Genomic DNA, 14,820 nt, shown 5'->3' on the forward strand with positions numbered 1-14,820 from the left:
ACAAAATTACTTAATTTTGTTTTATTACTCTGAGGTCGCACATAAAACATATTTTGTCTGCCTGCAAACATTTGGTTCGGATGCCGTGATGAATTTTCAATACATGACGCTGAGTTAAAATAGTGCTATGTATAAAGCGTGGAAGCAGCAATTAAATTTTTAATGCGTTATAAATTGCTAACAAATGTAAAAAATGAGTTAAAAAACCTGGTATAATCAATTGGTTAAGCCTTCTATACTACTCAAGAAAATCAGTTAGGTATATAGTATTACTGCTAATTATAGAATGGCCTTAGCTTGCAACACAAAAATATTGTAAAAGTCTCAATTAATCAATACATTATTTGTATATCATACAATAATACTAATGGTATGTAATGTTGCATAATTTGCTTTCAAATGGTGGCAAAACTGATGTAACCAGCCAGCCGCGTTAGAGGTTTTTATTCTATGGTTTTTGGTTACTTCAGTGGTTGTGGTTAGAGTTTACTCTTATCTTATCTCTTAACTGCAGTGCGCAAGTACTTTGCTCAGCTGGTTTGGTTTGTCATATTTTGCCACCTGCACCGCACCTGTCCCTGTCTGTCAGTCATTGTGTTATGTCAACCTTTTAACAGTCTCAAACATCAGAACAGTACTACACTACAGTAGTTCTTTCTTGTTTTCACTTTCAGTTCGTTCGATTGTCGTTTTTGTCAGATTGTCAAAACTCAACTATTAGGCTAAGTGTTAACTCAATCAGACAAACAAGTTAAACATAACATAACCAAACCACCAATAATTGCAGTCTTCATGTTTAACTGACAGGTAAGGTTCATCGATATATAACTACTACTGGATTGCTGGCTGAGCTCGCTAGCCCGAGCCGAAATCAGTGGTTGCGTTTCGCACTTGAAGGCGTCGGGTAGGGGCAAGAAAGGGGCAAGAAACCCGCACGGTGCTTGGGTTTTACATCGCACTGACGCTGTGATAGCATTTGTTTACCCTATTTTAAACTATTGATTCACGAAAAATGTTCATCGGGGGATATTTTGACTCACTATATAGTTATATTAAAAACCGAAAGTGTATAAGTTAGTAATCAATTAATTGCTATACAGTACAACGTGTATTTACATTGTTATAAAGTTGGGCGATAACATAATAGGCATTTGTATTTAAAAATTGCTTGGATGGTTTGGGTTATGGGTTTTATAAAAAGGTTGATAAATTAAACAACAAAAATACAGTACAGTTGTATAAAAACCATTTATTTGAATACAGTACCACACAGAGTAGCCTACATTTCACGCATTATTAAAAAGTACTAATTTTGTTAGCTTTTGACGAATACCAACTTTTGACAGTGCTGGTTTGCTCTTTAGCATGACTGTAGCAAATTATAAAAAAAACAAATTTCCGATTAACTTTATCAGCTTAATTTCGTGCGTGTCCTCTCCAAAGTCGACGTTAACATATGGGTGTAGCTACTTAAATTGCATTCGTCAGCTGTCAAAAGACTAACACATTCTTCACATGTTACTGTACCTAATATTTTTCTAACCAGACTTATAATATAATACATAATTCTTGTAGTATGATCCAGTTTCCGCAGATACCACTCTTTGAAAGTCAATTACATGGTTTTCTTCACAGTCATCAATATCGCAACTAACAATTGCCTTTGTCTCTGTATTTGTGTGCCTTAGGACTGTAAAAATAGACAGTGAGTGCAAATTCTTTCATTTTTTCTGAATACACGGTCCTGAATTTACTGGTGTTACTATTTTTCATAGAATGGGCAGTTAAATCTAACGGAAATCCTGAAAACTTTTCCTCTAAAAACTCTATTAACCTATCAAGTGCTTTAAATTATTTCTTAAACACTACAATCATTTCACGCATGGATTTTATCCTAGCATCTCTTCTATTAGCCGCGGTTGAAGAATTTTGACCTTCCGTCTCAGAAGAGAGATAGCTCCTATCCATTATTTGTCCATTTAAAAATACTTCCAATTCAACACCTGTTCTTTTATAAAGTATTAAGACTTTTTTATATTCGAAGTGGGAATAATGGAACAAACAATCTTTCATACAACACAAGAAGCAACAGTCAAAGATTATTTAGATTTCCCAAAGTAAACAAATCAATATTTAGACAGTCTTATCAGTACAGTGGGCCAAAATATTTCAACCAATTACCTCACGATATCAAAAGCAATGCAAATTTAAAGCCATTTTCTATTCAAATAATAAAGTGGTTAATTGAGACGCCAAATATAGATTTTTTAAATAGTGTTGTAACATAAAGAATTTTGTTTTTCTAAATCTTTGCAAATTTAACGTTTTGTATTGTAATTATCAAATCTGCATATCTTGTTTTAAATTGTTGATTTACATGATTTTATACTGCTTATATAGGATTCTTTTTTTAATATATTTTTATTGTAAATATCTATTATTGTAATAATATTGTTATTTCATTTTGTTTAATTTAACAACTGTCATCAAGAAGCCGCAGAGAGCGGCAAGGTGTTTTTCATGTGTGGACTGGACTGAAAGTTTATAGAATGTACTTTATATTGTTAATTTTTATTGAACGTTGTCACATTAACTGGATGCTGTGGCAACGTAATCCCAAGTTTTTATTTCATTTGTATGTAATGTAATTATGGTGGAATAAATCATTATTTCATATTTCATTAATTCATACATTGCTAACCAAACTACCACGTGAAAGTGCTATATGTCCACTTAATAACTAGCAGGATGATTCATTCACAGATGGTTTACTTTTGCTTCTTCGTACATGACCTCGAATTGTTAAAAACAACTATTAACAACTAAAAACAACTATTATAGATTTGGCGGGGTTGCTAGTGGCGGAATATTTTTTTGGCGGGATAGTTCGTTGGCGGGAATAGTAGTGGGCGGCGGCGCGAGTTGCTGTTTTGCCCCTACCGGGCGCCTGCAACACCGCGATACGTCCCGCCACTCACACCTGTACGCGACCGAATTTCTCTACACAGCTCTTATGGACAGCGCGCAATCCAGTAGTAGTTATATATCGATGGTAAGGTTATGGCAAAAGGTATTATGATAAACATGATCAATTTTATGAACTTTTTTCCAAATTTATCCTTACAACAGTCATTAAGCTTCATGTTAAGAATGTTTTTAAATTTTCTTCACCGAGATCTAGCCAACTTGATTTTAGTAATTTGAATTTTTCTTTCCCTTTGTGGGATGGTTTGAGTCATAGCTAGTTCAAGATAGGCTACAGCAGGCTCAGGCTCAAGGCTGGGTTAACCAAAGTGAGTAGGATTGTTCTAAGTTATGCCATTGACTTTTGGATACTAATGTAGACATCCCATCTATATGGACCAGCTGTCGCCAATTGTTTACTAAAAAACAACTTAGTTGTGTCGTGTGAGCCAGTCACAGAATGAGCTAGTGTCAAACTTTTATTTTATACCTTATTTTTTGTTGTTGACACAGTTGATGGTTCATAACAGTTGCCATAGCTCACATTAAGTCATTCCATCAGTTTGTCATGGTAAAAAGTTTGTGTATTCAACAGAATTTGTAATTTAGATCAGCGTTTAGTATGTGTTTAGTAGGTGGCTCACATCAACTACGACGATTTTGACAAAAAATCTAGCTACAAATTTAACATGGGGATGGAATGTCTAGTTGCATTAATAGTCTAAGGTTATGCCCACAAACTCTTTACCTTTAACTTAATCATTAACTAGCATGAACTGGGTTATTCAGCCTAAAATTAACTTAAGCAGGAGCTACTTGTCTCTCACAGTTATTAGGAAAACTCAATTAGGAACAAGTGCTTGGGCGTCCATCAATATCGGCTAGGCCTAGTGTGGACTTGAGAGCCCTTTTTATGAGACATCACGTTAATAACCACATTTTTTTCAGATTGTGCGATAAAAACATAAATAGGCCTACAGTACAGGTTGATTCACAATAGGTACCGGTATTCCTAAAAACACGAAACAAGTGTATTTAACTTGCAAATTTAATTAAATATTAAATTTAAATTGTAAATTTAAATTTTAAATTGTATTGATTAAATTTGAGCTAGGTAAGAAAAAAAAAACATAAAAATCAACAGTTTTGTACAAAAAATGTTAAACAGAGTACCACCCCAGAGTTATTCTGTACCCCTGTACAGAATAACAGGGTTTTTTCTGTTATGGAAAAGTCAGATGTACGCCCATGACTACTTCAAATCTTTACTACGAATATAGGAAGCATTATATTTTTCATTTGTATAAGCATAACTTTACGATGAGGCCACAACCAATTTTTCGGGTAAATCTCTTATCTTTAGTGCCACCACTACTGTGGCAAAAAAAAAAACTTACAGCTCACGCTATTTCAATCTAGTGTCTACTTAACAGATAGGCCTATCAGTTCAATTTAGTAGGATACTGTAGACATTTTGTTTTTTTTTATCATAATCTCTTTATAGGCTAGTGTGTTTTTGCATTATTACCTAAATGTTGTTGCCTCTGTAGATAAACAAAACTAATAAAGGTTTCTTTGAAGTTCATTGTTGGTGATGGTGAGTTAATGTTGTTCAAAGGTTTATTGCGGACATTTTCCATCACGAATGTAAAAAAAAAAAATAAAAAAAAGGAGGGGGTTGCTTGCTCTCTGTTTGACAGGGCTAAGAGCATTTGCTCCAATCAGGATGAGTTAAAGGATAAAATTAAGAAAGTAGAACAGGATTTGGCTAGTAACGGATACCCTCGATCCATTATAAACAAATGCAAGAAAGATAGGGCTACGCGTGAACCTTTAAAAAATCGCAAGGAAAAGCTCGTCCACATGTCAATCCCGTATGTGTCAGGACTGTCGGAGAAAATCAGAAGGGTTGCTAGGAAATTTAATGTGCAAACAGCGTTTAGGACACAAAACACACTTAGGCAGAGTCTCGTCAAAACAAAACCCAAAAATGACACTCAGGATACTAAAAACTGTGTTTACAGAATAAATTGCAATGATTGTTCCAGGCCTTACTATGGCGAGACAAAAAGACTGTTGAACATTAGAATCAAAGAACACAGAGAAAACACCAAAAAAGGTTTAGTGGAAAAATCTAAGATCGCTCATCATTGCTGGTCCGAAAATCATCGAATTAATTTTGAAGAGGCAAAAATTGTCCATAAGGAACCTCATTTTTTCAAACGTAAACTCATTGAAGCCTCGTACATTAAATTAGCAGACCAACCAATCAGTCAGTCATCGGTTGAAATAAGGCCACTTTGGCTACCCATTTTGAACAAGGAACTAAATGATAGGGAACTTAATTGTTCAATAAATAGGGAAATGACGAGTTCTCCTCAAAATTCGCATGTTATGTTAACTCGTAGTAAAACTCGTGATAGGAATAAACAGAATTAACACCCATCTTGCGGCATCGTACATCCCTCCGCCATTTTGTTGGTTTTACTTTTCCAGGGGCCGGAAGCCATTTCTGTTGTCTCCGTGTTTCCGATTGTTTAGCCATGTTGTTTCAGTCTCATTGGTGGAGTCATTGCGTACGGTGCTATTAGTGTTCCATTGTGTGAGTTTTTTACGTTAAACCTTTAATAGATTATAGTGTTTTGTGATTTGTTATTAATTGCATGTTGTATCATGATTTGACTGCTATACAGTGTATATTTTTTGACTACTACCCTCGGTAGTGTATTCCAACTTAGGTTGGGCGTTTGTGTATTGTTAGTTGTAATGTGTAGTTAAGTTTTTTTCACCTGAAGACGGGATCAGATTCCAGATCCCGAAACGTTGTGTTTTTTTTTTTTTTTTACATTCGTGATGGAAAATGTCCGCAATAAACCTTTGAACAACAATAATAAAGGTTTAATTACCTACCGGATACCCTAGATCTGTTGACTGTCAAAATTATTCCTCTTGGTGTAATAACTAACTATAGCTGTTCCTTGCATGGAATGGAGCACATCATCTTGTAAAATGTCCAGCTAATTTTAATAAATGTCTCGCTTTGTGTTGTTACAGTGTCATGTGTTTTTTGTGTTTTATAAATCTCCTGATTAACTTCACCTTAAATAAGGGCTCATCAGCTGGACATTCTTATCTGATTATTTCATACAGCACAAAACAGCTGCTGTTAGGCTAATTAGTAATTACACTGGATCATTTCAACATACAATAGGTAGCATAAATTTTTATTAGTTCATTTTTACAAGCCAGTGGCCATCCATCATTAATTAAAGTGGTGGTGGTGGAATACCAATAAGAGTCAAAACTCAAACATGTCAAAAACAAATTCAGCTAAAACTTAATAAAAAATAAATATACTAACTAAATAATAAATTGGAAAATGTTGCATTTTCTTTACTGGTTAAAATTTTAAGTTTTTTTAAGCTAAACCCAAACTACAATCAGTTTTTGTCGGAAAGGGTTTTTTAAGTGTTTAAAAAAATCAAAGATTACAGGTCAGTTGAATAGTTCCGATGGTATAATGGCAGTTTGGATTAGTCATATGTAAATGTGTCCTTTTATCATTCCAGAGGTAGTTTCTTAAGGACATTTAGTTTAGTTCGTCGCTTATCAGTAGTGTGGTCGTAAATTTTCCAGAGCAAAAATGCTCACCAATATCTTAGAAAGAACAGGTCGCCTATCAATATATAGTTTATTTTTAAATAGCAGAGTAGCCACTGTCGGGAATATGATGAATCTTAGTAGGCCTACAACTTGGAAGACAAAAAATATACTCCGTAACTGATCCTAGCCATTTTTTTATGAATAACTTTGATCTGTTAGAAATCAACAATCATCTCCATTCATACTTGGCTTAAAATACCTACATTCGTATGGTCATCATTTCAAAGTATTGTATTAAAGTACCTACCTAATTTGAAAGTTATGATTAATAGCAACTAGGTACAAGATAAATTCTTAGCATTTATTGACTTTTCCAGGGATCAACCCGAGTGCTCATTTTGTGTGAGTAAACGTATTCTATTTTTAATCAACCCTTGTTTTCTATTACAGATTCTGTACCATGGGAAAAGCACTGGGCATTGATCATTTGCCCCTCGAAGTTCTAGAGGTGCTTATTACGTTCCTCTCGGCAAACGATTTAACCAATTGCATAGGTGTTAGTCAAACTTGGTATAGTATTTTTAGTAACGATTTATTTTGGAAAAGACATTGTATAGGTAGTTCAAATGACTATTTTTCAACAACCAAGTGCCTTGTTGAACCTGGTTTCGAACTAAAAAACGACACAGTTTTGCCCATTCAAGAAAATAGGCTTCGGTTCTTGCAGGAACAACACTTATTGAAAAATTGGAGATGTGGGCGCTTCAAGAAGGAAGAAATTGAATTTGACTGTGATGACAGCATCAGCTACAATATTAATGTATCATTTTTAGACAACGACCATGTATGCCTTCATCTAACATATGAAACTCAAGTTTGGAATCTAGCTGACACCCCAGTCCTAGTATTGACTATACCTTACTGTTTGAGTGAATTGTGGGAAGCCAACATTTATAAAATAGTCAATGGCAACCTGATAGTTGTGATCCAATGTAATGTTGTTCAAGTTTACAAAATTTGCTTGGATTCCAAAAGCTGGGTTCTTTATCATGTCTTCTTTTTTGATAAACCTGAAGATTTCTCTCGTAGTCTAACAGCTGATAGCGATGTTGATAGTATCTTCGTCTCAACATGTAGTGACTTTTCAGAGGTTAATTGTGAGTGTGTTGTTTGTGGACAATACATGATTGGAGCCTATATAAATGGGGAATCTCCTCTCTTGCACATTTGGGACATCAAGACGGGGAAAAAGGTTAAAGAGGATAAATACGAAGTCGGACAAATACAATATATAACTTTTAAATCTACAAAACAAGTCACTGATAAGGTCCTTGTAACCTACAAATTAAAAAATGTCACTAACATAGGAGGTAATGTGGGAAGATGGAGCTCAATTATTTATGATACTTCATTGTTACAGTTTATTCTGCCTAGTAGATTTGTTCACAACGGAAGTGTGTTGTATTTTGATGGCCATCTGAGTGTCATTGATGACACACCCATCAAGATAGTACATCATCATGATGCAATGCACCAGAATGAAACCATGACTGAACCAAGCAAATCTTTGCCTGATTATGTAAAATATGTGACATCCGTTAAGCCCCTAGGCAGTAACCTATTGATATCTACCAAGCAACAAATATACATTGTAAATACTGTAAATTTGGAAACCTGTAACCTTATGAAAGCAGATTTTAGACTTGATCATATTGAAGTGTTGGCTGGGAGATTTGTTTTATTGCATGAAATTGATTATAAAAGCATTAAAGAGGTATGGGAAATTGGCAAATCCTGCAGAAAAGTTTTGGAATTTCCCGAGGATTCTGGCACTTACGTTGCGTCGAATAGTGTATGTTCTAAGGCAGTTTTGGAGCAAGGTAACAAACTTATTGTATTGAATTTCTGGTAGAAATTGGTTAGGGGTGAATGTGGTTAAAGGCTGTCTCATGTTAAGTTGAGGCAGACTACCTGACCAGAGGGTATAGCAGGACAATGGCTAGACCGAACCTTCGACGGACCGTCCCGACCCTTGGAGTAAATCCCATTAACTACGCTTCACTGAATACTTCACTTAAAAGCGTAAATATATTGATTAATTAAAAATATAATAAATTCATCATATCTGAAAATAATGTATACTAGGTTATAAAAAAACAAAATGTTTCATGTTCGTCCCATGCAAATCGGCCGACTTGAAGTATTAAAACAAACTGCTAATTTGTCTCTTGTAGTACAAAATTAATTTATAAGTCTGTATTAATAGTGCATATATCAATGTAAATCAAATTAGAGCTTTGTCTTAGATTGTTCAAAATTATATATAATTTTTGTAATTTTTACATTTTATACGTTAAAGAAGTGAGATTAATAACCGTGTGGCTTAAATAACGGGTTTGATTAATCGCAAGGGCAATATGTAATTGTTAATTAAATAAAAAAAAATCTAGCCACCATCTATGTCGGGAACCGGAGAATCAGTGTGTATCAAGTTGCATCCTACTCCAGTTTTGATAACAATAGAGGTTTCCACTCATTAACGGCGTTTCGAATGCTTATCTTTAAAGGTAAGGGTCAAGTGGAGGTGATAGATTTCTTCCCCTAAAATCACCTAAATATTATGAACGAAGTATAATACAGAATATCAATTGTTAGTAATTTAAAATTAAATATTGTACTTACAGTAGAACTCCAACTATCCGAACTCCAATTAACCGAATCGCCGATTATCCGAATCGCTTATTTCAACAATTTTAATAATGTAAAGCTACAGTAATAATAAGGTTTGGAAAATATCAAAGAATTGTTATTAACAACAAGTGTAGAACACTTGTGCTAAGAGTATTGTATACTGTAAAAATGTTCTGATTTCATTTATTATTAATTAAAAATTCATTTAGTACCGGAAATGAGGATTTTTCTTGGAAATTCCCGGAATTCCTGTAAAACTCCGATTATCTGAATTTTTGATTATCCGAATGGGGTCTGGTCCCAATTGATTCGGATAATCGGAGTTCTACTGTAGTTATAAGAGTAAAAGTTTGTTTTAATACTTAAAGTCGGCCGATTAGCATGGTACGAACATGCAAAATTTTGTTTTTTTATAACCTAGAATACATTATTTTCAGATATGACGAATTGATTATATTTTCAATTAATCAATATATTCACGCTGTTATGTGAAGTATTCGTTGAAGCGTGGTTAATGGGATTTACTCCGAGAGCCGAGAGGGTCCGTCGAAGGACCGGCCTAGCCATTGTTCTTCTCTACCCTCTGGTCAGGTAGTCTGCCTGTTGTGGAATGATCTTGTAAAAAGTCAGTCGTAGGGGAAGCTGGGGCAATAAGTAGACAAAAAGGGTAATAAGAGAACCACTAATTTATATCTCTAAATCTAATAGGAGTAGGAATGAAAAAATCATACAATAAGTGGTCCAAATGGTAAACCTAAAAACTAATTTGAAATCTCTATGACTTTTGAAATTAGTGAAAAATTATTATCTTATTACCTCCCTGACTACCTGAATAAGAGTGTAATTTTCTTATTTGAAAGTATTCTGAAGTTGGTGGGGTATCAAGAGAAACCTTATACATACATATTCAGAAAACTGTGGGGTAATGAGAGAATTTTTAATAATTATTTTAAAATAAATTAACATGGCTAATAACTTTTTTTCATATCTTCTTTATAATCTCCGTTTTAGGAAAAACAACTTTAGAATTAATTTTTGAAACAACTCTTTGCCGATAAAAAATATATATGTTTGATAGGCTTACTTATAAATTCAAACTACTAAATCAGACCTAAGCCTTTTTGTTACCTTATAATAGTGATGAGTAAACATTGAAGTACAAAATTACAACTTTATTTAATTGTCCAACTTTCAAACTACTAAAAACTATTTTTTATAAATTAGGTATGCTACATTTTTTTCTCGTATTACCCCAGCTTCCACTACTATGATGAGGCTTTAATTATGGAAAATAACTGTTTATAGAGGATAAAGATCTTTTGTTATTTACCTATTTAGGGTAGCTGATAACGTTTAAAATTAACCTATATCTTGAACACCTTAAGCTTTATAAAAATTTAGCCTAATTCCTTTGAACAGGTTAACCGTTATGTTAAAAAACTTAAGGGTAGGCTATATTTTTTTATACTAAGCCAACGTCATGATTAAAAATCACCTGTAGAGATTTTTTTTTATTTTCAAACAAAAATGCTGAAGGAGTAGAATGTAGAAAATACATGGATAGGAGAGTAAGGAAACCTCAATCCAAGAGGATTTTAATTTTTTGTACATAAATTTCTTGAAATTGAGAGCTAAACTTATCTCATACCTCTGTTTGGGTTTTATGAGTGTAAAATTTTCTATGAGTTAGATATAGGGCCTAAGGTTATTTCTGCATAATTTTTTTAAACAGTTGGTTCCCATAGACAGGCCCACTTTTATAAACGGGCAGACTGGGCATATGCCCAGGGGCGCCAGAGGTTTGGGGGCGCTCACCGGGTGTCCCCCAACCACTGCCTGCCCACACTAGGAAAAAAGGGGGCGCTGCTTTTGTGTTTGCCCAGGGCTCCACTGACCCTTAACGCGGCCCTGCCCATAGAAGAGCACTAGGCTAACTGTCTAGATTTGCCCATAGTACTAGCTGTCCTGGTCATTGTTTACTGAGGTTTATTCTGTATGTAAAACTATTGGGTTCCAAAATAAATAAAGCCTAACTTGTACAAACCTACTATGCTTCAACCCAAACGAAATTAAAACATTGTTTTGACTGGACTCGGTTATCATAATTTTTTTCCTTATTACTTAAGATGCCAAACAAATATTGTTAAGATTCATTAAGCCTGTGTATATACCTATGCCTTAAATTTTATTATGTCTGTGCTGATATTTTTTACATTAAATAATTTAAATTGCAATATCTTTTCATTAACACGTTCACTGCTAAAGGAAATTATAAAATCGAATCGTATTGCTAAAAAACTTTATTGTTGTATATCATTCCTTTTTGTGTCCTTATTGAAATACAATATTATATAATACGATCGGAAGTGAATATGACGTCAAAAAGTGACGTCATAATAATGGGTCAGTACTGACCCATCAGGAGCCAGAGTCAGAAAAAAATGGAAATGTCACTGAATACATTATATATGTTACTAAAAATATATGTTCTAAATATATATGTAGTCATTATGATAAAATAACCAACATAAAATAGTATATCAATTGATTGGAATTTATTATGACTTCATAATGTGACGTCATATACATGGGTCAGTGCTGACCCATCAAGAACCGGAGTATAAAAAATTTAAATATTAAACAAAAATTACAGATATAAAAGATATGAAATGTTAATATTATTGAAATAAAATAGTTTAAAAAATAATTGAAATTGAATATGACGTCATAAAGCACAAAAAATTAGCAAAGCGAGGGGCGTTCACAGTAATGTGGGTCAGTACCGACCCAGCCGCCACGGCGGGAGCGGGCCGCGGGAACCAACTCAACTGTGAACAAAGCTAGTCACACACTACACGCTAACGTGGTGTAGGTCCACCTTCGACTGACGCTAGGCTAGCACTGAGCAACATATTGATTCACTGCAGTGTGGGTTAGTACTGACCCGGCAGCATGAGCGATTCGATCGCCGTGGGTCAGTACTGACCCACCCGCAGCGAACGTGTTAAAACCCACCTCAGTTGTTCTTCCATAGCCCTTGAGAGGTGACTTCACGGAACTTTCTTCTGCGAGCTTGTAGTTCAGTTAACAAATTTGTGTTTTTGCTGGTCAGCAGTGTTAGTCACATTACCCTCATACTTATCTTTCTAGGGTTAGTGTGGGCTTCACTTCATTTCCTTCTTAAAAATCCACCCCCACTGTTTACATCCAGTCAGAATATTAAGGGTCAGGTAACAGGATGCCGCTGCCTTGTATCAACACTTGCACCTTGATATCCTGGAGTTTTATTTCAAGTGTCACCTCTTGCGTTTTGTTAACTGTAATTATTTGCATACCTTTTACTGTCTAACAAGTAGGGTATGCAATTTATATTTATCTCATTATTACTGTATATGTATTCTGAAAACTGTTCTTAACTAATAATTTCTTGATAATAAACAAAAACGATTTATTGATTTGGATCTTTTCCGTTAATTCACTAACACTAGTTTTTAGAGCAATAGATTATTAGCAATAGAAATGTGGTAGTGAATTTAACTTTGGTTAGGTTAGTATAGAGTTAGAAAACCCTAACCTAACCACATTCCACTAGTGTTAGTGAACCAATAGAAAAGGTCCCTTGATTTAATTTAAAATTTTATAGAAACAAATATTGAATCAACGCAAAAGAAAAATATGTTGGAATTTACTATTGGTTAAGATATTTATTTATATCCATAAGAGAATTATAAAACTTAAACGTCCATGTGGGGAATTATTCAAAAGGATTAGTTATTTTTTCTAGCTTCCTTATTTTTAGTATTTTAACACTTAGCCTATATAAGAAAATTCTAATCAGTGACAAATGGAGAAAAGTGTTCCTATTATTCTGCAAGATGAAGTCACCGTTATAACAAGAGTCATTTCCAAATCCCCTAGAATTTATTTTACCCCTAATCAAACCTCAATATTAAGCCAACCTTGATAGCAAATCTTTTTAATAGTCCCCTCGAGTGTCTTGTTATCAGCTGCCACTGTGTGACAAAGTCTTAATTTTTAAAAATCTGTGAGATTGAAAGTTTTTATCAACAGAATGTAGCTATTATTTGTTAAACATGCAATAACTATTTCCAATGTTCTCTAGTCTAATCTTCTTTGGTTTCTGAGCACAGAGACAGTGTAACTAGTTTATAGGTTCAAGATCAACTGCATTGCAGTATGTCTCAGAAAACATCTCTGTTGTGAAACCAGTTAGGCAAGTTGTGCAACAGAATCCAGAACTCTCCATCCGTCCAGTAGTCTGTATTGTATAATTTAATGACAGATTCAACACCAAATGGTCAACGGGACGGGACTAAAACAATATGTGTCTTTTCATAAATAAAACCTTCGGATAACAAAAGAAAGGAATAGCACAGAACTATTCGGTGCATGACGGATTCAATCCACTGCATGCAATTGTACTGCCCTTAAAAGTATGGGTTCCAAAGTTCCACAAGACTTAACATTAACAAATAAAAATAAATTATATTATATATTTCATAGGCATGAAACTGGTCAAAACTAGGTCAAACGTTTCTTCCCTCAAGAATGCAAAAAAATACCATGTTATTACAGGTCACTGATAAAAACTTAAAATTGTGTAAATACCTGCACCTGGTAGGTAATTATTCACAATACTAATTTGGCTATAACGAAGGTTTACTAATCGAAAAAAATAGTTCTGTTCTTAAAATAAAATTATAATGCCTCAAATTCAATTTTATAATTTTTAATTATAAAATTAAACTGTCATAACCTAACCAAACTTGCTGATAATGAATAAAAACTAATGGAGGTTTAATCAAAAAATAGTTCTGTTCATAAAATAAAACTAGAAATGGCTCAAATTCAATTTGATAATGTATTAATTATAAAATTAAAACGTCATAACCTAATCAAACTAACCAAACTTGCTGATAATGAACAAATCTTAGACAAAAGGTTAGAACTACCGGCGGGTTTCGAACCTGAGCCTCAGCCTTGCACGCTATCCATTGGACCACCGAGACCGATGGCTTCACACCGTACCGTTGTGGTAATGGTGTTCCCTCAGCTAATCAGAAGCCTCCAAATGGCACAAATGATGTCATTGTTTATACCTCCCTTGAGTAACACCCTAAAACTAATAGGTAAATACAATTTAAGGGCTTAACATATGCATGTATTTATAACTTTGTTTACAATCGGCACATTATATACCCTTAAAGCAGTTAATATCAATATAATAATTTACTTGATGTTAAGATCGTTAAATTTCTTGCTGACCATCATCTAAAGTAGGATTATCACATAAATTATCTGTCAAGTAGGCTTTCTGAACACTACTTAAAACTTGAATAGGAAATTTAATATAAACAGTTTTAGAAGACTGTTGACCATTGTAAGCTAAGCTCTTCCCTTTGTATTTTACAGTAAATTATGTCATGTGAGTGTAAATAAGCGAAATGTGTGGGAATTGTTAACTTTGCAAGCTTGTAGACAAGATCTTAATTGAATTTAAACTAGTCTCCAATGCCATAGACAGTGATAGTTAAGTTGACC

At 34.0% G+C, this 14,820-nt stretch overlaps 1 protein-coding gene across 1 annotated transcript; it reads left to right on the plus strand.

The window, feature by feature from the left end:
- Positions 1-580: 580 nt before the first annotated feature.
- Positions 581-11,301, plus strand: LOC128986869 (uncharacterized). Its single transcript, XM_054407445.1, has 2 exons — positions 581-807; positions 7,018-11,301. Exon 2 carries the CDS (start codon positions 7,028-7,030, stop codon positions 8,477-8,479), a length of 1,452 nt encoding a protein of 483 aa, XP_054263420.1. The 5' UTR covers positions 581-807; positions 7,018-7,027; the 3' UTR covers positions 8,480-11,301.
- Positions 11,302-14,820: the final 3,519 nt, after the last annotated feature.

Source organism: Macrosteles quadrilineatus, unplaced genomic scaffold, assembly GCF_028750875.1.
Source record: "Macrosteles quadrilineatus isolate MER2022 unplaced genomic scaffold, UCM_ALF_1.0 Scaffold_2__2_contigs__length_208266976, whole genome shotgun sequence".
NCBI lineage: Eukaryota > Metazoa > Arthropoda > Insecta > Hemiptera > Cicadellidae > Macrosteles > Macrosteles quadrilineatus.